The 26,182-nt window shown below is 41.5% G+C and overlaps 1 protein-coding gene across 3 annotated transcripts in view; it reads left to right on the top strand.

Annotated features, from left to right (window-relative positions):
- LOC137641534 (uncharacterized) overlaps positions 1-26,182 on the top strand; it is a 150,014-nt gene that overhangs the window by 60,331 nt on the left and 63,501 nt on the right. For all 3 annotated transcript variants that reach the window (XM_068374183.1, XM_068374181.1, XM_068374182.1), the window contains exon 4: positions 3,954-4,094. In XM_068374183.1, the coding sequence (XP_068230284.1) occupies positions 3,954-4,094 (141 nt within the window). The remainder of the gene's footprint in view (positions 1-3,953; positions 4,095-26,182) is intronic.

Here is a 26,182-nt window from a genome sequence, read left to right as displayed (position 1 = left end):
TCCCTATATCTACCGCCTAACACCACCCCTCTCCTCCAGCCCATGGACCAGCAAGTTATTTCAAATTTTAAAAAATTGTACACGAAGCATCTCTTCCAGAGATGTTTCCAAGTCACAGAGAGTACAAACCTCACTCTGCGTGAATTTTGGAAAGATCACTTTAACATCGTGATGTGCCTCAAACTCATCGATCTCTCTTGGCAGGAAGTTTCGAGGCGTACCCTGAACTCATCTTGGAGGAAGCTGTGGCCTGATGCTGTCTCTGCATGAGACTTCGAGGGGTTCGGGAAGCCTGGAGGCGAAGCCGAGATCGTTGACGATCCTGAACCAATTCAGCAGTCTGAGGTGGCTGACAACGTACATCTTGGAACGTCCATGGGGCTGGAAGTTAGCGCGGAGGATATAGATGAACTTGTCGAGGAGCACCACGAGGAGTTGACGACGGACGACCTGAAGGAGTTGGAGACGATGCAAGTGAGTGATGTTCAAGAGCAGATTCTCTAGCGGTGATGAAGAGGATGTTACACCTTTGAAAACGGCAGACATCAAGGAAATTCTCGAATGTTTCCATAAAATGGCAGACTACGTCGAAAAGGAACATCCAGAAAAAGTTTATACCAACCGTGCGCTTCAACACTGCAATGACGTTTGCCTAACATATTTTAGAAATGTGTTGAAAAGTAGGCAGAAACAAGCTTCAATGGATAGTTTCTTATTAAAGAGGCCAGCGGTATTAGTAGGCCAAGACGAAGGTGAAAGTGAAGAAAAGAAACAGAAAAGAGGAAGGGATGAAGAATTAGAAGGTGAAAGTAAGAAAAGAAACAGAAAAAAGAAAGTGATGAAGTAGAAGAGATTTAGAAAATATGAAAAACGTAAAGTTATAAAAAAGCAAAAAAAAAAAAATCAATTAAGTTTTATGTTACCGTTAAGTGTTAAAGTAATTTTTTCTTTCAGTTTATAGTTTTCCATACGTAATGTTAAGTGTTAATTATTTCTGCCATTTTTTTATTTCGTAAAGTTTAAGCGTTAATGTGTTAAGTGTGTAAATTACTGTACGTAGTCTGTCACTTGTTACGTTTTCTGCCTTATGCCACCCTCCTCTGCCGCGACTTCGCTATCGGACATCGTCTCAATCAAAAGGCAAGTTTCAACTTTTTTGTTACACTAATTAACTAACCTTTTTTCAGAGTATCAATCCTTAATTTAGGTGTACGTACAGGTAACAATACACCTTCACTGATCCAAATGCTTTACATACAGTACCGTAACTTTTATACAGTAGTAAAGAAAACGGACCGTTTTCTTAGGGCTTGGGGGGGGATAACTAGGCTATAACTACATTATTGAATAATCTCATAGTGGTTTCTGGAATGTATTAGGCTGTTTTTAACGGTTGGGTTAATTATTGAATGATAGAAATGGCTGCATTGCATGTTTATTACCACAGTTTAGCGTGTTTATGGAAGAAAAGGTGTCTTCTCGTAAGGTTTGGAATGGATTAGGCTATTTACATGTAAAACGCGACTCAGGATACGAAACCGTATCCTGAACGGATTACTTTCATATCCTGAGGCATCACTGTATATATATATATATATATATATATTGTGTTTGTGTTTGTGTGTGGTGACTTCGGCACTCGGGCATAGCTTGAGTATTAAATTTTCTAAAGTTTAGTTAAGTGCGGATATAACTTGGGTTTAAAAAATTTTCTTACAGCAACTGGAGTCTTAATTATTTCATTTAATCAGATGCTAAATTTCTTTGTGCTTTATTAAAACAAATTATAATAGTTTTCGATATAATGCTATTAAAGTAATTTGCAATCATGTTAGGGCAGTGGTCAAGCACTTGGTAGTTCTTGCTGCCACTGAATGGTGAACACCCGATATTTCTACGGCGAAATTTTCTTTTTTTTTTCTTTTAATAAACAATTAGTGAACTAACATTGACCATTTACTATGGAAATGTCGTCTTTGGTGCTACAGTTAATCACTGACACTTATTAACAGATATGATGCCAGTGGCATTTTCATGTTCTTATTCGAAGCTGGCCTTCTTACTTGTTTTTCAATATACAGTTAACTCCCTGTTAACGCGATGGTTATGTTCCTGGAGAGGTCTTGTTAACAGAACATAATTTCTCCATAAGAAATGATGGGAATAGGGGGTGTTGTGTTCCTGGACATTAAGAAAGTCTGTCTATTTTGGGATTTTGTTACTAAGAAACTTGAATAAACATTCTTAATGTATTTGGAGTCCACAGAAACAATATGAAAACACACATTCTTAATTATTTTATTGTAAAATAGATTATTACCCATGTGCTTCACACTACTTTATGAAGCATTATTCTACTCTTGTCATCACTGTCGGCTGCCGCTTGCCTCGCTTCCATCCTTATCACACACACTCTCTCTCTCTCTCACTCTCTCTCTCTCTCTCTCTCTCTCTCTCTATACAATACTTACATATAGAAGAAGAAACCAACATCTTTCTTTCCAATAAAAGTGTCAATTAAATACGGCACAAAAAGATTTCCTGTCTATAAATTCATTTCCAATTGCTGCTTAAACTGCATCTGATTTTGTAAACAGAACACTATTTTATAGGAAACATTCTAGAAGGTTGTGATTATTTAAATAGTTATTTGTACTTTGATAAAGTATTTATGTACTTTTGTTTTAAATTTTGAGTGTATTTTAACAATCTATTATTGTTGATTTCTTTTTTATTTACTTTTGGCTGTGACCACATCAGCTGTCTAGCTGCCGCTCTCAAGATTATGCATGTAGGAATACAGTAACAGTATAGTTTATACAATTTCTTAACTCATTCATAGTATCTATACAGTTAATATTACGTAAACACTGTGTCATAACCTATCATATTTTTCATTTAGTACATTTATAGCTTTCATTAAAACTGCAATCTCTCTCTCTCTCTCTCTCTCTCTCTCTCTCTCTCTCTCATTGTAATGATACTTATGCAAAATAGAGGATTCATATTTTATTTTAGGTAGCTGCTCCATTTAACACTGTAATAGTAAGTTTCTTAAGAAAACATTTAAGGTTACAAGCTTATATTCATACCTGTACTACTGTATAAAAGAAATCTGTCTCGAGGGTTATCGTTATAGAGCTTAAACTGGCTTTCTGTGTGTTTAAAAACCTATCGGTAGATTTATGTCATCATTTGAATTGTGGAGGAATTTCATCACATATTTATTGCTGAAGCCCCAAGTATGAGTCTTCAAGTTACATTCCCATTCACCTATGTAATTTGAAGTCTTCTTGGCTTACCGTGGAAGGAATAGGCTCCTTCCCCATTGACGTTCGCTTTTTTATTTTATTATTGTATTTTAGTTTTGTATTGCATTATTATGATATTACTCCTAATTTGTGGAGATTCACTTGGTGATTGACCTCTTGTAGGCTTGTGTTTTTTATACATATAAAAACTGGCAACCACTGTTCACTGATTTTTTGCTATATAGCAGAATATGAATTCAATACAATTTTAAATTTGAGTCACCACTTCAGGTGGTTTCAGATAAATTTTGTGAATTTAGATGTACAATATATCCATTACGGTAGACATTTGATATCTTGCAATTATTCCATTTTATAGATTTCCTATGTCTTTTGACAGCATCTTTTAAGTCCTTTCATCAGTTGGAGCTCAGCTTCTGCTGGATGAAAACGTTCATCCAGTTTCCTCTGTTTGTTATTGATAGCGTTTTCATTTGGAAATTTAGAGTGTGTTATTTTTTTAAACACACACACACACACACACACACACACTCTCTCTCTCTCTCTCTCTCTCTCTCTCTCTCTCTCATATACTGATTTTTGTTTTTCCCAGTGATTGAGTAACAACATACAGTATATTTAATATTTTTAGAATTTAAATTTTTCCGTGGTTGAATAAGATATGATTTATTACCTTTCAAGTTGATGACACCAGCAGTTTAAACAATGGTGGAGGTCGACCTAATCGAAGTAAATTACCTAATGGCCGGAGTGACCGAGTTCGTGACAATCAGCAGAAGAGGTCAGCAAAGAAGAGGAGAACAACATCGATTTTCCATTCTGGTTAGTAGTTTTTAAACAATTAAACTTACACGCTGGTTATATATAATGGCTTTATTCTTCTGACCGGCAGAAAATTCAAAACTCGGCGATCGCACAGATATTCCAGGTATACACTAGCACTACCACGGAGCTAGGCCGAACTGTACCTCCTAGTATCAGATTTTCTTCTGCTGCCATATTGGCAAGAGCTTTGGAAATTCACTCGCCATTTATCATGAATTAACAGTGTTCTTAGTGGTGTACAGTTGTTTATTGGTTTTGCCTTTCGCAATTATTGGACTCGCTTACGGATTCTCTTGAATATCCATTGAATTGGATTATTTAGATTATTTTTTTACCCTTGCTTGACTTTGATATCTCTATTTTCATTTCAAAATGGCTGACCCCTCCCCTTCATATAGGAAGTGCGTAAAAGGGTGTAAAACTCGGTTTCCAAAAGCCTCTGTGGATCCCCATACAATTTGCATTAAATGTAGGGATAAGATTTGTAATTTTGAGGATAGATGTCAAGAATGCTTTGAATTATCCGAGAGTCGGTGGTTAGCTTATGAACGTTACTCTCGTAAATTAGAAAGGGATAGAATCAGACGTAGTTCTTCTCGTTCAAGGGATTTATCTTTTTCAAATGTCATTGAACCTAATTCTTCTCCTGTATTGGTAGATCCTGAACCTAATCCTGTTCAATCAGAGCCAACAATGAAAGATATGATGACAGCGATCCAGGCTCTTGGTGCGAGGGTGGAATCGCTAGCAGCGGACAGAGACCAAATTTTGTCCGAAGTTAATCTGCTAAAAAGTGGTAATATTGATAGTGCTATTAATGTGTTCAGTGATGTGGAGAGTGCGTATGCGCGTTCCTGTCGTTCTCCTAGCCTTAGACCTCTTGCAAGCTCCCGGGCCCATGGGAGAAGTAAAGTCGATCGGCGAAAGGAAACGAGAGGCGTCATCAAACGCGCTGACGTACCTTCGAGCGTTCCTGTTGGCTCTGTGTCACAGATCGCTCACCCTCACCATGGTAAAGGTGAGGTTAGTTTTTTATCCTCATCCTCAGATGAAACTAAGCGTGGCAAAGTCTGACGTCAAGCTCCCAGACCCCTTAAAAGAAAGGCGGATGAGGGCGCGCAGCGACACGATCCATCACCGCAAGCGCCTGGCTGTTAGCCGTTGGGATTCGTCAGAGCGTTTTCAATTGCCTACTCAATGGTCTCCTAAACGGACTCACAAAATGTCGGAAACTGACAGGATAATTCAGACTGAGTCGGATATTATTCCTGAGTCTGGTGTTACGGTGCATGCACCACCACTCCCAGCAGACTGGATTCTATCTCCCGCTTATGTGGAGCGTTATGGGAGCGATGAAGAGGGCGAATTCGCTAGGGAAGTTTTAACTCCTGTTTCGCCGAACCCTGATCCTAAGTGGTCTATGCTCCTTGACATGAAGCAGCAACTATCAACCTTTATTCATTCTTATCAGCCCACACTCAACAAAGCGTTGGTTCGTCATGATTCCGATCGTGACGTGATGTTGCACAGGCGGCCTACCTTTACACGCGATGTTGATTGGGGTGATGGAACTGCTTCTGCAAGGTCTGCTAGTACTCATAGAGTACCTGTTTCCCTTGACAGCAAACGTCAAGTGATTGAGCGTGACGCCGAGCGTCTTCATTCCATCCGCGACAACAAGCGCCAGGCAGCTGAGCGCGAAGTCACGCGCCAGGCGCCTGAATGTGACATGGCGCGACTTAAAACAAAAAGAGCGTGACGTCGCATGTCAAGCAGGCCATGATACCAAGCGTCAGTCATTTTCAGTTTAGCATGCTCACGAACGTGACGCCAAGTGCAACATTAGTGAGCGCCAAGGAAGTAAACAAACTGAATGACTTGATCGCGCGCCCGACGCCTGCGCTCGCGAGCGGTGCCTTTCAGAAACTAGATGCGATTACACCTGCTGCTATTATTTTTGAAGAGGATCATGATGATCATTCCTCCATAGATGAGCCTTTGGACATTGCCTCAGAGGAGGAAGGAAATAAAACTCCGTAACATTCTGTTGACCTCGGGAAGATTATGCTGATTTTCTCAGAATTATTTCCTGACAGCTTCACTCCTGTAGCTCCTCGCTCCCCTCCATCGGAGTTTACGGTGGGATTATCATCGAAAACATGAAGGTTCACTAGGATGGTTCTCTCACGCTCTTCTAAGAAAGCATTGAAATTGATGGAGAATTGGATGCAGTCTAAGAGAATTTTGGGAAAGACGAACTTCTCTTTTCCTCCAGCCAAGTTAGCTTCCAAATCTAGCGTTTGGTATGAAACAGGAGGTGTCCTAGGCTTGGGAGTTCCGTCCTCTGCTCAGGACGGCTTCTCGAGTTTGGTAGATTCTTCTCGACGCTTAGCTATGAGAAGAACGAAGATCTTTTGGTCCATAGCTGAGTTTGACCATCTTCTCAAGGGCATATATAGAGCTTTTGAAGTTTTAATTTTCTTGACTGGTCTCTGGGTACCTTGGGAAAGAGTGTCTCTGCTTTAAAGGACCCTGAGACTCCTAATCTTATTCATATAATGTCCTGCATGGACAAAGCTGTAAGAGATGGTTCAAATGAATTGGCAGCCCTATTCACAGCCGGAGTTGTTAAGAAGAGAGAAACTATGTGCTCTTTTCTCTCCATGGGAGTCACTCCGTTTTAGAGATCAGAGTTGCTTTATGCTCCTCTTTCTCCTTCACTTTTCCCTCAGGAACTGGCAAAGGAGGTGGCTGCTGCCCTTACCCAAAAGGCTACTCACGACCTGGTCTCAAAATCGGCAAGGAAGGTTCTTCCAACGTCCTTCTCCACCCGTGGGTTTAAGGAGGATTCTACCTTCCCGTAAACAACAAAGTTTTTTCGTGGAAGGACAGCTGGTAGAGGCAGCTTCAGATCCGATAACAGAAGGACCAGAGCAAAGAGAGGTTCTAGGTCAGGCAGAAGCAGAGTCTGACTGCCTGCACCTTCAGACAGCAATGGGGGCCAGGTTAAGCAGATTCTGGCAGACCTGGGAGAAGAAGGGAGCAGACCCATGGTCCGTCCAAGTTTTAAAGAAGGGCTACAAAATTCCCTCCATCTCGAAACCCCCATTAATTTCAAGCCCAGTGGATCTTTCTCCCAAGTACAAGGAGGAATCAAAGAGGCAAGCCATGCAGCTCCAAATGTCTCTCTTGCTAGAGAAGGAGGCGATAGAGAGGGTATGAGACTTAAAATCACCAGGCTTCTACAGCAGGTTGTTCCTGGTTCCCAAGAACTCGGGAGGATGGAGGCCAGTCCTGGACGTAAGTGCCCTCAACAACTACGTCCAGAAGACAAAATTTACGATGGAATCCCAAAGTTCAGTTGTTGCGGGAGTAAGGAAAGGCAACTGGATGGTCCTCATTAGACTTCCAGGATGCTTATTTTCATGTTCCAATTCACCCAAGCTGCAAATGTTACCTAAGGTTTGTTTACAAGAAGGAAGTATTCCAGTTTCGGGCCTTATGCTTCGGCCTCACTACCGCCCCTCTGGTCTTCACGAAGATCATGATGAATGTAGCAAGCATGCTCCACTCAAGAGGCATCAGAGCCTCCTTGTACTTGGACGATTGGCTACTGAGAGCCCCATCACGCAATCGCTGTCTGGAGGATTTGCGTCTGACAATGGATGTCAGAGGAGCTAGGACTTCTGATGAACGTAGAGAAGTCTCAATAGATCCCTTCACAGAAGATCTTTTATTTGGGGATGGAGATTCACAATCTGACCTTTCAGGTTTTTCCATCACCCGCAAGAATACAATTAGCTCTCCTAAGTCTTTGTGCCTTTCTAAAGAAGTCTTGGTCAGTGAAGGAGTGGATGAGTCTCCTGGGAACCCTCTCTTCACTGGAACAATTTGTTTGTCTGGGGAAGCTAAATTTACGACCCCTTCAGTTCCATCTCAATTGCCATTGGAACAAAGAGGACAGTCTCGACAAGGAGAGCATTCCTCTTACAGAACCGATAAAAGAGTGCCTTTGTTGGAGGAACAACTTAAACAGGCTCCAGGAAGGTCTCTCTCTGGAACAAAAGAGCCCAGACCTTGTGTTGTTTTTCGATGCCTCGGACTCGGGGTGGGGAGCAACACTAGGAAAATCAGATATTTTGGGTCTGGACAAATCAACAGTTAAGTCTCCACATCAACCAGAAGGAACTGTTAGCAGTCCTACTGGCTCTCAAGGGGTTCGAGAACCTAGTGCGGAACAAAGTTATCCAAATTAATGCGGACAATACCACAGTTTTGGCCTACATAGCGAATCAAGGGAGAACACATTCCAGGCCTCTTTACGAGTTAGCAAGAACTCTTCTCGTTTGGGCACATCAAAGAAATATTTCCCTGTTAACAAGATTCATGGGAAAAGAATGTGAGGGCAGACAGCCTCCGCAGGAGGAATCAAGTTCTCCCCACAGAGTGGATGCTACATCTGGATGTATGCAAGAAACTTTGGCGGATTTGGGGTCGCCCCCTTATAGATCTATTCGCAACCTCAAAAAACAAAAGACTAGAGAATTATTGCTCCCCAGTTCCGGATCTCGAGGCGTCACACATAGACGCGTTCCTGATGGACTGGTTGCACCTAGATGTTTATGCTTTTCCTCCATTCAAAGTGTTACACAGAGTACTACAAAAGTTTGTCTCTCGAGGGAACCAGATTGACGTTAATAGCCCCCTTCTGGACGTCAAGAGGTTGGTTCACAGAGGTACTGGAATGGATGCTGGATGTTCCAAGAAGCTTGCCATTGAGAATAGATCTTCTCAGACAGCCCCACTTAGCAAAGAACCATCTAAACCTCCCAGCTCTATGTCTGACTGCCTTCAGACTATCGAAAAACTCGCAAGATCTAGAGGATTTTCGAAGGAGGCAGCCAAGGCTATTGCTAGAGCAAAGAGAACTTCAACTATCAGGGTGTACCAATCCAAGTGGGAAGTTTTTAGGGCATGGTGTAAATCAAACTCAGTTTTCTTCATCCAGTACCTCTGTAGCTCAAATTGCTGATTTCTTTTTAGAGCTTAGAAGAAAGCACAATATCTCCTCCTCAACCATTAAAGGGTATAGGAGTATGTTGGCAGCGGTCTTCAGGCATAGACATTTAGACCTCTCGAATAATAAGGACCTTCAGGATCTCCTTAGATCCTTTGAAACCTCTAGGAAACGTCAACAAGACTCACCAGCCTGGAATTTGGACGTGGTTTTAAAATTTCTTGTGAGTAACAGATTCGAACCCTTGAACTCTGTTTCTTTTAAAGATCTGACTTTAAAGACACTATTTTTAGTAAGCTTAGCTACAGCTAAAAGAGTCAGTGAGATTCATGCTTTTAGCAAAAACATTGGCTTTAGAAATGGGAAAGCTATATGCTCCCTACAACTTGACTTTCTAGCCAAGAACGAACGTCCTTCTTACCCATGGCCAAAATCTTTCGAAATTGCTAACCTCTCTGACTTGGTGGGTGACGAAATTGAGAAGGTTCTGTGTCCTGTTAGAGCTCTTAAGGTTCTATTTAGACAGGACTAAAGGTTTAAGAGGCAGTTCAGAGGCTCTTTGGTGTACCGTCAAGAAGCCTTCTTTACCTATGTCTAAAAACGCCTTATCATATTTATAAGACTTTTGATTTAAGAAGCCCACACACACTTTAGTGAGGCAGATCTTAAGCTTTTAAAAGTTAAGACTCATGAAGTTAGAGCTGTGGCAACTTCTGTGGCATTTAAACAAAATTGTTCTCTGCAAAGTATAATGGATACAACGTTTTGGAGAAGTAAATCTGTATTCGCATCACATTATATAAAATGTGTCCAGACTCTTTATGAGGACTGCTACACTTTGGGTCCATTCATAGCAGCGAATGCAGTAGTAGGTGAAGGATCTACCACTGCACTCCCTTAATCCCTAGTACCCTTTTTCTTCTCTTGGAACTTTTATATATTTCTAGGATTGGAGGAAATTGTTAGACAATCTTCTGCAATCTTTGATTTAGTCAGGTAGTCATTTGTTCCTTGAGAGCGCCCGGAACAAGGGTATTAGTTGAGGTCCTGTCAGCATTAGGTTATTCACCGTTTGTCAGCTCCTAGAGTTCTTCAGCCCCCTGGTTGGATCGCTGGTTCCCAAAGGATAGCAGACTTATTAAGGCAGAGAACCATTGAAGTCAGCTTCCTGAATATGTACGAACCCTTAAGCTAAGTATTGCTTATTAAACTCAGGGAAATTCCATTAATCTTGCCGTCTCTGACCCACCACCAAGTGTGTCAATAAGCTATTATATATAACCAGCGGGTAAGTTTAATTGTTTTAAAAATGATATTTTCATAATAAAATAAATTTTTGAACATACCCACTGGTTATATAACTTAAAATCCCCCCCTTCCTTTCCTTTAGAGACCTATGGGCATGGAAAATCTGATACTAGGAGGGAGAGTTTGGCCTAGCTCCGTGGTGGCGCTAGTATATATGTGGTATATCTGTGCGATCACCGCAAGTTTTGAATTTTCTGATGGTCAGAAAAATAAAGCTATTATATATAACCAGCGGGTAAGTATGTTCAAAAGTTTATTTTATTATGAAAATATATTTTTATTCCTAATAGAATATTTCAAAATTGGGGTAATAGATAATGAAAAGTTGACAAGCTTAAGAAAATAATGATTGTCATGCTGGGTAAATGGTCAATAAGCTTATCTGTAAAACTTTTGAACTACAGTGCTGTAAGAATGAAGACAGTAGCATTTGCAGTGATGCAAGCATGCAAAGGTCAGAAGTGGATGCAGAGGTTAATGATTTGAACTGTTATTAGTTACCTGTCCTGCTTTTTATACTTGGAATATACAGACTCTGCATCACCATTGCAAAGGTATAATCCTCAATATTATGATGATGCATAGTTTGTATAACTGTTCTATGTAAAGACCCTTGTGATTTGTTGAAAATATTTCCAATTTTACACATACCTATCTATAATGATACAGTAAAATATTTTTATTTTTTCTTTAAGTTTTATTTTTGGTCTTCATTTTTATCTGAATAGTTACATTGTTCACCAGAAATATGTTTTGTTTTTTAAAAGATATAATTGTCACACTACTGAAGGAACATTTGTTCTATGTGAGTAAGAGTCTTGATGGTACATAAATCGTTATCTTGCTATCTGAAGTCACTAGTTGTAAACTGAATTTTATCATCTTGATAGTATTATCTTCTACTGATATAAATCAATATCTCTCTCTCTCTCTCTCTCTCTCTCTCTCTCTCTCTCTCATGGTTCAAAGTAGGACTCAATGTGCTGTCTAGGCAGGCTAGCATATCTCTCTCTCTCTCTCTCTCTCTCTCTCTCTCTCTCTCTCTCTCTCTCTCTCTCTCTCTCTCTCTCTCTCTCTCTCTCTCTCTCTTTTTTTATAGTTTACTCATGGTTCAAAGTAGGACTCAATGTGCTGGCTAGGCAGGTTAGCATGTTACCACTATACCAGCTAAAAGGATGGTACACAGCAAGTGATTGGTTGCTAATGTATGGCAGTCCTCATATACCTATAGACTTCTGTTTTTGTATAGCCCAACCATCCCTCCCCAAAATAAAGTCACATACTCAAATCACCTCTATGGGGTTAGTTTAGATAGAGAGTGGCTTGGACACTGATCATGTTTACATATGGTCAGACTAATGAACGTTGTCCTATTATATGTCTCTGCCATTTATGATCGACATTTAAAGCTTTAAACAGGTAATTATCATATCATATTACTGTTCCAGAAGAGTATAATATACTTCAGTTAAGGGACACTGGTAAGGAAATTGAATTTATAAAGCTCTGTCAATAGACAAGGATTAATCAGTGAATCAGTCACATTTACTTTGTGGAATTTTGAAGGAGGGTCTGTGGTAAAGTCCTTCAGATTTTTCTTACAGAAGCTGTAACTTTGATAGTGTCATAGGAAAACTTAAGGTTTTGTTTTACAGTAAATGATTCAATTCCATTTATCTCGTCATCATCATCTCCTCCTCCTACGCAAAGGGCCTCGGTTAGATTTCACCAGTTGTTTCTATCTTGAGCTTTTCAATCAATACTTCTCCATTCATCATCTCCTACTTCATGTTTCATACTCCTCAGCCATGTGGGCCTGGGTCTTCCAACTCTTCTAGTGCCTTGTGGAGCCCAGTTAAGGGGAGCATCCGCTATTGGTATGGACTTACAGTGGGTACCTCTACATACGAATTTAATCCGTTCCACAACCGACTTCGGTTGTAGAAAATGTTCGGATGTAGAAACAAATTTTCCCATAAAGAATACATTGAAATAGGATTAATCCGTGGTTGAGCCCAAAAACCTATGATAACTCCTCAATAAATTACTACACATAATTACATATGACAATATGCACTCTAAATTAGATAATAGACATGTAAAAAAGAATAATTATAAAGAAATAATAGATAAGAACGGGTTTTTAGCGTCACTTTACCTTAGAAAGTCCAGCGCAGGTGTCGGTCTTGCTACATAGAGAGGAGACGGACGGGCGGCGAGGAGGTAGAGAGGGTGACTACAATAAACGTACACTACCGTAACTTATTCTAACTTAGACCAAGTGAACTTTAACCCAACTTAGCTTATTTTTTTTTTTTTTTTTATAGTTTATATTTTTTTTACATTTTTTTTTTTCTTTTTGATGATTAATTTTAATCACTTTCACTCTACACTTAAAATTGATTGAATTTTTTTCTCTTCACTCTTTGCCGTTTTCTTTGAACCACTTCCTTCCTCTTCATCACGAGTTCGCTTCGTAGTTTTTTTAAAGAAGCTATCGATAGAAAGTTTCTTGGTACGGCTTTTCAGAATGTTTCAAAAATGAGTTAGGCAAACATCATAGAACTGCGCAACTACACGACAAACCTGCAATTTTTTTGGATGGTATTTGTCGATGAAGTCGACCACGTCTTGATATTTTCCTAACACCTCTTTTATTTGCACCGAACCTAACACATGTTCTACCTCCTCGATCCCTTCCTCGTCATCACTCATGTGCTCAGACATAGCATGGAGTTCCTTGAGCTCCTCTGTAGTAAGTTCGTTGTGATGTTCGGCGACGAGTTCCGTGATGTCATCTGGGTCAACCTCCAGACCCATGGACTTGCCAAGGGAGACGATTTCCTCTACGTCTTCCGCTGCACCCACCACGTGATCAGGTTCGGGGTCAAAACCCTCGAAATCTTGGGGAGAAACTGCATCAGGCCACAGCTTCTTCCAGGCAGAATTGAGGGTTTGTCGAGTTAATCCCACCCAAGCCTGATCTATGATCTTCAAGCAGTGCACGATGTTAAAGTGGCTTTTCCAAAATTCACGCAAAGTTAAGTTTGTGCTTTGCGTGACATTAAAGCACTGCTTGAATAGGTGCTTGGTGTAGAGCTTCTTGAAGTTTGAGATGACTTGCTGGTCCATGGGCTGGAGGATAGCGGTGGAAGATACAGCACCTTTATGAACTTGAATTCTTCGAAGATATCATCTTCGAGTCCGGGGGGGGGGGGGGTGAGGTGAGCGGGTGCATTGTCAAGGCATAGCAGGTACTTTAAAGGCAATTTATGCTCATGAAGATACATCTTCAAAGAAGGACCGAAAACTTGATTAACCCATTGGACAAAGAACTGCCAAGTGACCCAGGCCTTCGAGTTGGATCGCCAGAAAACATGAAGCTGGTCCTTATCCACATTCTGTGCATTAAAGGCCCTAGGGTTCTCCGAATGGTAAACCAGTAAGGGCTTGACCAAATTTATCTCAACTTAGCCATTGTCTGAACTGCTTTTTTCAATCTTTCTTTAAACTCCATTTCTAAAGACCATGTATTGGAGATTATCATTCCTGAATAGTTAAATAATTCTACCTCATTAATCCTTTCTCCTTCCAATGATATTTCATCTTTCCGTTCTCATAATCTATCTGTCTTCTATATGTTTTGAGCCGAACCTCCTGTGATATTTCATGTATTCTAGTAAGCAAGTATAGCATATCCTTTGGTTTTCTGCTAATAAGGACAGTGTCATCGGCATACTCTAGGTTGGCTGATTTCCTATTACCAATCCAGTCCAATCCTTCTCCACCATCCCCAACTGTTCTATGCATTACAAAATCCATGAGGAGGATAAACTACATAAGTGAAAACACATTCCCTTGGATTACTGTACTCCACTGTTCACTGGAAATTCATTTGATAGGACAGACTTGATCAAATTTATATATTTAAGAGGAACTCTTTAATAACGCAAGACAATCCACAAAATAGGCCGGTGCCAACTATCAAAGGCATTTTCATGATCGACAAATGCCATCAAAAGTGGATTTCTATTTGGTCCCATACTAACAAACCTGGAGTTATTTATTAGGATTATCTTTCGGCGAAGCTGGAAGGTAGTCATTAGACTTAAGGTGCGAGGTGGCAACCCTGCCTAACTGTTTGAGCGGGTTAGCTTTGGGTGGCTGGCGGTTACCCAGCCACCTCTATATATACTCTCACAGCTGTGAGCCAGGTCACTTTATTTTGGCTTGGTAGAGAGTGGGCGTCTCCTCTCTCTTCTCCCAAGGCTGTCATTGGACAGCATTAATTTCTTTTTCTTTTCAGGTGTGTGGGCTTTCTTCGGATCGCCTTCATGCGGACCTGTCCTGGGCACGAGGGTGCTGGGTGCAGTACCTTCATGTCATCGCTGAATACTGACCCGCACTCTCTGTGCCCTTCGTGTAGAGGGCATCGTTGCGTGCAGTGTTCGCCCTGTACAGAGTGTAGGGAGGGGCCTGCCTTCCAATGGGAGAAATTTGGGCGGCGCAGAAAGAAGAAGGCTAAGCGCAATCTTTCTTCCTTAGGGGAGAGAAAAGCACGTTGGCCTTTTTTTCGCACCCTCAAATCTCTCTCAAAAGCTCCTCGTTCGTGCTCCTAAGAGGGACAATTGAGCAGGAGCGCTGACCTACTAACTCCTTGGCAATCCCAGAGTACTGGGGGTTAGTTGCTTCCCCTAGAGCAGTAACTTCACCTCCAGCTGCCAGGGAGCCATTTTCCCTTGCAGATGTGTTGCAGGTATGGTGAACCTTTGGGGTTTCTGCGCCTCCTTCGAAGGAAGTCCTTTTTCGTCTCTTCAGCGTGGTGCCAGGAAGGACTCTTCTCTTCAACATCTTATGCTTTGGAGCTTTGCAAAGTCCATCTGTTGCCCTCTTCTGGACCTTCTATGCGTGGACAAGGCGACAGCTTGCATTCGCCCCTCCAACACTTTTTCCTGCTGACGACGACCCTACTCTCCTTGGGACCTCGTCATCCTGTAACCTCCAGCCCTCTGTTTCTTCTCACATGAATCCTTCGGCTGCAGGTGATGATCTTCCAGAGACCAGCACTCTTCCCACTAGCAGCACGCAAGGAGGAGCCTCTCCATCTTCTCTCATCCTTCGGGACACACTTCTCCTGATTGTTGTTCGCAACTATTGGAAGATCATCTGGATTGTAGGTCATCATGATCCGAAAGCTTTCCTTCTAGAAGCGTCCTTGCTCTAGAGCTTTACTCTCATGAGACCATCGGTCTCAACGCTCTCCTTAGAGGTATTCATCTTCGCAAGGAAAAGTCTCGTGATCGCGCTCTTTATGATCACGAGCATCCCAGTCTAGACCTAGGTCCAGACTCTTGTGTTCTAGATCTCGACAATGTAGATCACGAGGACAATGCTCACGCTTGTGAGGACGAATCTCCCGTTCACAAGGGCGATGTTCACGCTCCTGAATGCACCGTTCACAAGAATGACGTTCAAGTTCCCGAGGCCGACACTCAGTTTTGCGAGCTAGGCATTGACAACGCTCATGGCGTTTTCGAACGAGCGCTAGACGCTCCCGTTCTTGAACAGTATGTTCACGATAGCAAACCGCTCGTTCACAATCAAGGTCTAGACTTTCCTCGTCTAGAGGTAGTTAGGTGTTCACGCAGTCCATCAGTGCGTAGCCCCTTAACCTGTTCTTCTCCTAAGCGACCTCGGACTGAACTTGATCATGAGACACTATCCTTCAGACAGGTGTCCAGCTAAACCTCCAGTTCCTTTTACCACCTGGGGTGTTTTGGCAAAGTGTTCGCCTATGCAATGTTTGGAATAGCGTCCCGATGTGACGCGTTCTCCAACGATTAGGATTGCCCCTACTCAGAGTCCCTCTCTATCAACTTCGTCGGGCGTAGGTACTTCTTGGCTGCAGCAGGAATGTGTTATACCTTCCTCTTCTAGTATGGCTCTTAGTGCTCCCATTGTGAGCACTTCTGCTTATGAGTCGCGATTTTGCGTGAGAATATCGTGACATTGCGCACGAATCTCGTGATTTTGCATGCAAATCAGCAATTTCCGCGAGCAATTCACGAGCAGAGGTACCAAAACCTCTTCTTCGCCTACGTATTCTACCACCTCCAGCAACAGCCCTATACCCTTTCCTGAGGGTTTTAAGGAGCCTTCTAATAGATTCGCTAATGTCCCTATTAGCCCGGATCGTCGTTCTCGTCTGTCGAAGGAACATGTTCCTCTGATGCAGAGACTCTCCCCTACGTCGATGCAAGCTCCTTCTAGAGCTCGCCCTAAGCGACGTTCTCTTGGACTGTCAAGGGAAGCTCATGGCTTGCCTAAAGGCTCTGAGCTTCCTGCTTTGGTAACTACCTTCCTTTCTAACCTGCAGAAGTCTCTGGGTGTGTCTCCTCCACTGCCACAACCTCTCACTGCTCCAATCAGAGTTACCCCAAGAATTCCTTTGGAGCCCTCTTCGAGTTCATCTCTTGGGAGTCTCGCCCCCTAGAAGGAGACCAACGTCGGACAAGGCACGGAGATCACCTTCATCTCGATCTCGTGCCAAGGGCCCTCCTTCTTCTGACTCTTACATGGCCAACCTGCCTTTTACTCCCGTTAAAGCAAGGGAAACCATGACTAAGAGGCAGAAGAGAAGGATTAGGGGCGTAACACCACCTCACGCCGACTTCATCCACCCTAGGACGAGTAGGAACATTGGCTCGCCTGAGGAGATAGTTGTCCATCCCTTCAACTCTCAAGAAATTGAGGTAGTGCCTCCGGACTAGCGTTCGATTTCTTTACCTCCTCCTGAGGAAGAGCCTTCAGCTCCTACTGTCAAAGCTTTGGCTGCTGGTGTCTCAGAGCCCTCGCAAGTTCCCCTTCTTAACACTGTGGAGGAACGTTCTGTGTGAAGGGAGTCTGAAGACACCAAGACGAAGCCTAAGAACGGTGCAGTAAGGGAAGCTCGTTTGGCTGAGTCACATAGAAGGCCCCTTGGGGCGGGTCCCTCTATTGGACACCATTGAAGACCTTGACCTACCCCAAGCTCTGGACGTGAGCCTGGAGGTGGGTGATCCCTTCAATACAGATGATAAAAATCTTCCAAAGGCAGCTAGTCCAAACTTTCACTCTGAGCAAGAGAGACATGTCGGAACACACCTTTTGTCAGGTTTTCTCTTGCATGAGGGCCATCAATAGGCTGTCAACTCCTGGTACCACCACCCAGGAGGGTAAGGATATGGTTCTCGATGAAATATTCAAGACCCAGAAGCTTCCTAGAACTAGTGCAGCTTTGCCCTGGTCTGAAGGTGTGACTGCCGCCAAAAGGCAGGCTATCGCTCAGATAGCCTGAACTTCTAGTCCCTTGAGGGCAGGTTCTTCCTCTTGGTGTCTACCACTTCCTTTTTTCCTTCAAAGTAAGTACTATGAGATTGAAGGGGAACCACATTCCACCATGGCCCTCAACCCTTCGGTAGAGTCTCTAATGAAGGGTGTCCTTACTCAACCTTATCCTCTCTGAAGGCCTCCCTCTCGGCAGTTGAGCTTCTTTACATAGCCATGCAGGCGGCTTCATGGCTTGACCTAATGTTAGGATCTTTGGGCTTCATGGTATGCTCCCATAATCTTTCAAAGGAGTCGGCCTGGAATACTTTGGAGGCTTTCCTTTTGTTGGGTACCCGACCTCTTGAGTTTTTATCGCACCAAGTCGTTAACTTCTGGGCATCACACGATCTCCGGCCTTTGGTCAGAGTCAGAAACGTACCAGCACATAAATCTCCTAGAGATAGAAATAGTATACCTAGCTGTTCATCAATTCCAACAGTTGCTGGCAAGTCACTCTGGTGTTGATGAGCATCAACACTACAGTAGTGGCTTCCATAAACAAACAAAGCAGCACCTTTTCGCAGCCTCTATGCCATGTTGCAGTAAAGATCCTCAGATGGTCCGAAGAACATTCGGTGTGTCTATCAGCTCGCTTCATTCCAGGCAAGAGGAATGTGCTCGTGGACAATCTGAGCAGAGCGACTCAGATAGTAGGCTCCGAATGGTCTTTGAATCATCAGATAACCAACAAAGTCCTGACTGTGTGGGGTTCCCCGACTGTAGACTTGTTCGCAACATTTCTGGACAGCAAGCGTCCGCTGTACTGTTCTTCAGTGTCAGACCCTCAGGCTCTATGGCAAGATGCATTCCAATAATGGTGGGACAACATCGACGTGTACACCTTCCCTCCATTCTGTCTGATGAGAAAACTGCTTAACAAGACCAAAGCATCCAAGGATCTAATGACGACCCTTGTAGCTCCACTATGGGCATCATGCAGTAGTATCCGGACCTCCTGCAACTTCTAGTATATCTACCGCGAAAGCTTCCTCCACGACCAGATCTACTCAAACAACCACACACGAACATTTTTCACAGAACCGTTTAGTCGCTATGACTTCATGCGTGGAGACTAGCCAGCGTCTCCTCTCTCAGAAGGGCTTTTCATGACAAGTTGCGGAAAGAATGTCCGGCTACTGGCGCAAATCCTTCACCTCAGTGTACCAAGCAAAATGGAGAGTCTTATGTGGTTGGTGTAGTGGAAGGAATATCTCTCCTCTCGATGCCACTATACCAGTAATAGCGGGGTTTCTTGTATATCTTCGGGAGGAAAAGCTTCTTTCAATCTCGGCGGTGAAAGGCTATCGCTCAGCCTTGAGCCTCGTTTTTAAGCTGAAAGGCGTTGACATTTCCTCTTCATTGGAGCTTTCTTTACTCATATGTAGTCATTTGTCCTCAGTCAGAGATAAGGTATCCTCCTTGGAACAAGGTTTGCATCTTGAGAACCTTAAAAGGACCTCCCTACGAACCATTATGCCATGCAAGTGACCGAAACCTCACTTTGAAGACGGCATTCCTGCTCGCTTTAGCCTCGGCAAAGAGAGCCAGTGAATTTCACGGCCTCTCGTATGACATCGGCCATCCAAGAAGATGGGGGGAAGTGACCCTCAGCTTTGTCCCTGAGTTTATTATTAAGACTCAAAATCCAGGGGTACTGAATCCTAGATTAAGGCCCTTCCAGATTGATAGTCTCCGTTCTGTAACCAATGACCCAGATCACTTTTTACTATGCCCAGTGAGGAGTTTGGGATACTATCTTTAACGTATTGCAGCGACACGGCCCTGACTAACACCTCTGTTTGTTAGCTCAGGTAGAGTAAAGAGAAGGATCCCTGAGAACAGTCTCCTCCTGGATTCGACAGGTGATCGAAAGTGCCTTGGCTCCTGATCCTCGTCCGGCTCGACGATCAATAGCCTATGTTGTCAGGGGCATTAGTACGTCCTTGGCATTTGAACGCAACTGTTTCGTGATTCAAGTACTGCAAGTGGATGTATGGAAGAGACAAGCTACCTTCACTGCCCATTACCAAAAAAAAGACGTGACCCACAGAAGGCTCAATACTTTCACTATTGATCCTGTTGTGGCTTCTAAACAAGTGGTTTAACAATACCTCTGGCTCCTTGATGGAGAAGTAGCAGTTGGTTGAGGGCATTGGTTACGTGGGTTAAGACTGAGATGAATTAAAGTGTGTCTGGCTTTCCTTTCTTCATCATCCCCTCCCTTGGGGTACTGCACCATGGGTCCCTCTGCAAGCTGGCTTCAACCTCTGCAGGTAATTATCATTTCCTTGTGTAGCCTAGTATAATTCATAAATTTATATACTGTCCATGCCCCCCTTGTTTTCTGCGAGGTAAGCAATGGGAAACTTCTTGCTTTTTCCTATATAAACTCAAAAGGCGTTTACTGTACACAAGACGGCAAACTCTCATTACATTGAATTGCTCAGGCTACTATTATACTCAGTCATATACTGTACTAGGTAAAACTGAGTCAATGTCCATGCCAGACTTAGGACTTCCACCCACCTGAGAGTGAGTCATCCAAATAAATAACGGAAGATTTGTTAGTATGGGAACAAGTGACAAATTCGGAGATAATTTGTATTTTTCCCTAACTAATACAAACCTGGAGTTATTTATATAAATTAGTCTGCCGTCACCTGTCCCCCAGAAGTCTTGCCTGCAATCAAAAGTGACTTGGCTCACCCATTTAACGCTGCCTTTCTTCATCTTGTGTTGTTATAACAGATCCATTTCTCTTATTGATGGGTATATTCTTCTTTGCCCCCATAGAGATTTCATTAATAATTCTATGAGTAATTCTTATGCCATAGCCACTCCCTTAATTCAATCATCTATCAAGGAAAATTTTTATGTGGAAGCTGTAGAGGCCAGAGACCTTGGCAAAATTTAGTAGTAAAAGTATTTAATAAAAGGAATCTTCCCTAACTCCACTTCCTTTTTTGCCATTTACTAGTCCTCTTTTACACTAATTTTCTTCAATCTTACCCTCTAATCCCTATTAACTTTTACTTCATAGTGCAACTGCAAGAGTACAGTTGTACTTGGGTATTGAATAGCCTTTCAGGCTGCAGTGGTCGCATCATATGGATGGCTCAAATTCATAAATCCATTCCAACAGGAAGTTTGGCCACAATGAATTATTCAGTGTCATTTTGGGGGTTTTGATATGACAGAAATTACAACAGCTTTTGAGGCAAACAGTTAACAGTGCCATATACTGAGCAGCAATTCTTATGACTCAGTCCTATTTGGCCATTTAGGCACAAAAAGTTAGGTCCTTTAGTGGTATTAACAGGCATAGAACAAGCTATATTAATGGTGCTGGACGTATTGGCATCTTTATGTCATTATAAGTAAGACCTGGGTTGATCAACATTAGAAATTCTCTCTACCTGAATTTAGTGATGCAGTTCTTTATTGGATTTGCTTACTTTGACAATGTAAATTCTCGGAGCATTTATGGTGAGAGCTATTTAGCAAAAGGCAAGGTGTATGTTGCATTTATGGATCTGGAGAAAGCTTGTGGTAGAGTTGATAGGGAGGCAATGTGGAATGTGATGAGGTTATTTGGAATTGGTGGAAGGTTGTTGCAAGCAGGAATGATGTAAAAAAAATCATAACAGCAAATACAATATTAATGGTAACAAAAACCCTGACAAGAGTAATGTCAATAAAAATCATGGAATATCTGCAATAAAACTGTAATAAATCCAATAGCAAAACTACTTTAAATAGTGTAGGCCTTTATCTATAATCCAAAGGCTATAAGCTGGATAAACCAAATAATGATATAGATATGCAAACTTAACTTGGCTGTTTGTCATCACACCAAATATATCAACAACTTCAATTAATTTTATTTTACGGAGCCATTGACATTTAGTAAAATTAAGACTTTGAGATCGGCAAGAAATATAGTCGTTATACCTCTATGAAATAATTTTTGTTTAAGTTAAGAATGTTGAAAAACTGCAATGTCAAACATACTTATAATTATCCTGTATCAAACGCAGGTATTCATAGTCACCGACATGATCAAGAGCATCTGATATACTGAAGCCACTCTGCAGCAGGGTTCAACTGTCTTTATGTAATATATGTTTTTCTTTTATATGATTTCTGAGGAAGTTATATATACAACTTTTTTTTTTATTTACTGTGATATGTTGTGGGGTGTAATCATCAAAATCTTTATTTCTACTGAGTAAAACAACCACGCTAAATTGTGAAATGGAAGAGATACACATTGACCTATGTTGTAAAAGCAACAGGTAGTTGTGATGTAGCAGTGGGTAGATTTTCTTCCTACAAAGATAGATGATTTGGAATATAGTCATTTCAAGTAGACCTCTGGTTCTGGTACAATTACAATGGTATTGCCACTAAACTCTAAACACCAGTGAAGACTATATTTATACCTGTGGTGAAGCTTCTTGGGTTAATCTTGGAATGAAGCTTCCTAAATTAAATTACTTTTATCAAAATTAGCACGTAAATCCTCAAAATCACATAAATCAAGTTATTAAATATTCTCTCAGAAAATATGGGTATGGAAAGCACCATGTGGTTTTTTAATCAGAAATTAGCAGAATTAAGTTTACACTAAGTACTAAATAACAAAAGAATCGGATATGAATTTTGGAGAGAAGTTCCTGGAGACTTTCTTGGTGGCTCTCTTGATGGGCAAAAAATCTGATTACACCCCCTCCTCGTCATTAGGGGATCCTGCGAGGTAAACGTGCCCTCAGTTGATCACCTTCTAGGTAGATTCCATCTTGAATCACGGGCTAGAAGACGCTTGTTCCCCTCTGGCATTTCTGGCTAGATGGTGGCAGTCTCGGCCATGGGTACAACGTAATTGAAGCTGGTTGAGCCAGGTGAATCTGCAGGAGTGTGCTTGACCCCAGTAGTGGTGGTGATGGGGGCGGGTTCAGTTGGAGGCTAGTTCCTCTCTCACTTTTCTCGTAGAGCAGTACTCTCTCCCACCTTTTATACGGTGGATGACAGGCGTGATTCGAAGTGGCCCACCCCTTGAGTTGATGTGACAACTTCCGGCAACCTTAAGTCACCAGAAAAGAATTCTGCTGTTGTATCGAGCTGGATTAAGTGTTTTCCTTGGCTACGTGTTTCTCCTCGATATTTTCCTTCTTTCTGCCTACATCTCCAGATTTTGGTTAATGAGAGTGTATGTTTACAAAAACTTAAATCAACATCCTTCTGCCAGCTCACCTCTCTCTTGTCTCTCTTTAAAATTCAGCATGTTCACAAAATCAATATATTTTATTTCTCTCTCTTAATTAATGACTTATACCTTTGAACTAACCCTTTCTTAATATTATGAAATAACTCATTCTTGAAACTTATGAAACAACCCATTCCTGACACCGTTTTTCTATGAGTGTTCCTGTTATACATTGCCTTGAGTGCTGGTATCCCTGAGACTGTTTTCTGAAGTTGACTGATTATGTGGGCCAGATGGAAATCAACATTGTCTGTGTTGGAACCTCAGAGGGCTGTGTGGGTAACTAAGACTTGCACTGTATTTCCCAAAGCTCTTTAAACCCCATATTCTGTGTACTCCTTCCTTGAAAATCACATGCTCATAGCCTGCTGGAGCCTGTGACTCTTAGTCTTATTAGGCAACATCCCCTGCTTGAATTATATTTGTAACATGTTAAGGGCTGTGTTCTGTAGGTTTTGGGATGTAACTGGGTACTTTTTCTGCTATGACAGCGTGACTTGAGCATTGGATTACACCTGTCTTGGTGCAGCAGTTTGAGTCAGTTTTTTTTTTAAATCTTTGAAAGTCTTACTGCTAATGCTACTTTACAGTCTTAGTTGCACTGACTACCAGTCCGAATGGTGGTCTCTGCCTGTAATACCTAGATCTATAGATGTTGGTCCAGGATCCACTAAGTTTGTCTTGGCAGCAAGACGTTCCCAATAAGTTCTATTTCTGTGGGTTCTTGGTTGATAAGTAGGTTACTGCTTACTGAGTGATTGAGAACAGTTGTATTTCTCTGCATCTTCTTTGCATAAGTGTTCTTTGGTTTTAAACTTATAGCATTGTAGCTTGTTTAAGTTTGTCATCCTGATATTTTTCTTCTCAGTTAGGGTGTGATCAAGTTGTTGGATTTCTTTTTGAGAAAATAAAAAACTAAGGAACTTTAGTATTTTCTTGATGAATCTTGGGGTCATACCTGAAGTATTGATACCGAAAAAAAACTCATTGAAAATGTCAATTTTAAATTCCTTGAACATGGTGCTTCACATAGAAATTGTTTAATGCTATATTCTTATGGCTCAGAGAAGGATGAATGTGATGTAGTCCACAAGGCTAAATTATATTTAGCTAAATTCCCTGATTCTGCCTTTTTACTTAAAGCAGAGTTGACAACGTTGATGAGATCCTTGTAACTTGTTTTAGAAACTGATAGTCGAAAGTTGTCATATACCTAAGAATACATTAGACTTTGTTTTATTAGCCTCCTTAGGGTTGTGTTGACCGATGTGGTAACATCCTTGACTGTTGAACACCAGACTGGGGTTTGAGTCCCGATCAAACTCGTTTGTTCCGTTGGTCGCTGCAACCTCACCATCCTTGTGAACATGGAGGGGGGGCACCCTATAGGTCAGTCTCTAGGGCATTGTCCTGCTTGATAGGGCAGTGTCACTGTCCCTTGCCTCTGCCATTCATGAGCGGCCTTTAAACCTTTAAACCGATCAATCCAAAAAAAACTTGAGTGGTTCTTTCACATTTCCTGCCTGCACAAGACTGTAATATCTGCTGGGTTATTTTTCTTGTGGGAATGTATGGTAATGTGGTAGCAGAGAAGCAAAGCAAATGGCTTTAAATGAAGATTGATATAGAAAGGGCTCCCCACTGGTGTGAAGAGACCTAATAGATCCTATAATTCACAGAAATGGATAGAGAGATGTCTGTCTCCCTTCCACATCAATAAGACACATGCATCAAATAGTCTGGCCCATTCTTTCCACATTCTCCTCTTTCCCTCATACACCTAGTAACACAATTACCAAACAAATGTTCTTCACTCAAAGGGGTTAATTACTGCACTGTAATTGTTCAGTTGCTACTTTCCTCTTGGGGTAAGGATAGAAGACACTCCAGCTATGGTAAGCAGCTCTTCTAGGATGAGGACAATCCAAACTCAAACCGTTGTTCTTTAGTCTTGGGTAGTGCCATAGGCTTTGTACCATGGTCTTCCACTATCTTGGTGTAGAATTCTCTTGCTTGAGGATACTCTCAAGCTCACTATTTTATCTTATTTCTCTTTCTCTTCTTTTTTGTAAGTTTTTATAGTTTATATATGAAAGATTTATTTATTTCAATGTTGGTAATGTTCTTAACATATTTTAATTATTCATTATTTCTCTTGTAGTTTATTTATTTCCTTTTATCCTTTTCTCACTGGGCTATTTTCCCTGTTGGAGCCCTTGTGCTTATAGCATCCTGCTTTTCCAGTTAGGGTTGTAGCTTAGCTAGTAATAATGATAATAGTATTAACTCCAACTTATTTTTTTTAAGCAACGGAAAGGTTGTAGTTATTTTTATAAAGTGAAGGGCCTTGTACCCACCTCACACATTAATACATTCTAGATCAGTGGTTCTCAAACTGGGGTTGGCAGTCGTCTGGGGGACAGTGAAGTGGTCATCAAATTCTATTGTTGCTATAATCCTCACCTATAGGGTATAATTAGGATTACTCCCACCATACAGTTTGTCATTTGACATATGTTATCAAATGTTCTTTTGCTCGTGGAATAGTCAAAAAAAAAAAAAAAACTTTATTCTCTGCCACTAGTTTTCTTATGATGGAATAAGATGGTCAAAGTAAAAAGATGGGGAAAGTTATGTGAATGTAAAATGTATTATAGAATCTCTTACAATTCCAGAATAGGTATCCTATATTACATTTCATTAAGAAACAAAAGAATTTTTTTTTTAATGATAGGTACACACAAACATACACAAATCATTGGGCTATGTCCAACTCTTCAGATGAGAGAGAGAGAGAGAGAGTAAATAGAAATTATCAATTTTAATTACTTTACATCATTACAGTCCTTTTGTAAGTAGAAACTTTGCTTTTATGTATATGTACCTGACAAGCACATGGAAGAATTTTTATGTTGTGAAACTCTCTCAACTTGAACTGCAAAGGGAAGATTTAACAAATTGGGCAGGTTTTTTGAGACGCAAGGTATCAAATGGGGACATGCTTGAATGTCATTCTGCTTTTCAAACTTTGGTTAAGCAAAATTGCCAGATATTATTGATACACATTAAACTATTCACCCCCCAAGCATTGGTAATGAAAACCTGCCCTAGAGTTGAGTAATATTC

The sequence above is a fragment of the Palaemon carinicauda genome, chromosome 5 (genome assembly GCF_036898095.1).
Source record: "Palaemon carinicauda isolate YSFRI2023 chromosome 5, ASM3689809v2, whole genome shotgun sequence".
In the NCBI taxonomy this organism is placed as follows: Eukaryota; Metazoa; Arthropoda; class Malacostraca; order Decapoda; family Palaemonidae; genus Palaemon; species Palaemon carinicauda.
This window is presented reverse-complemented; position numbering and strand designations above follow the sequence as displayed.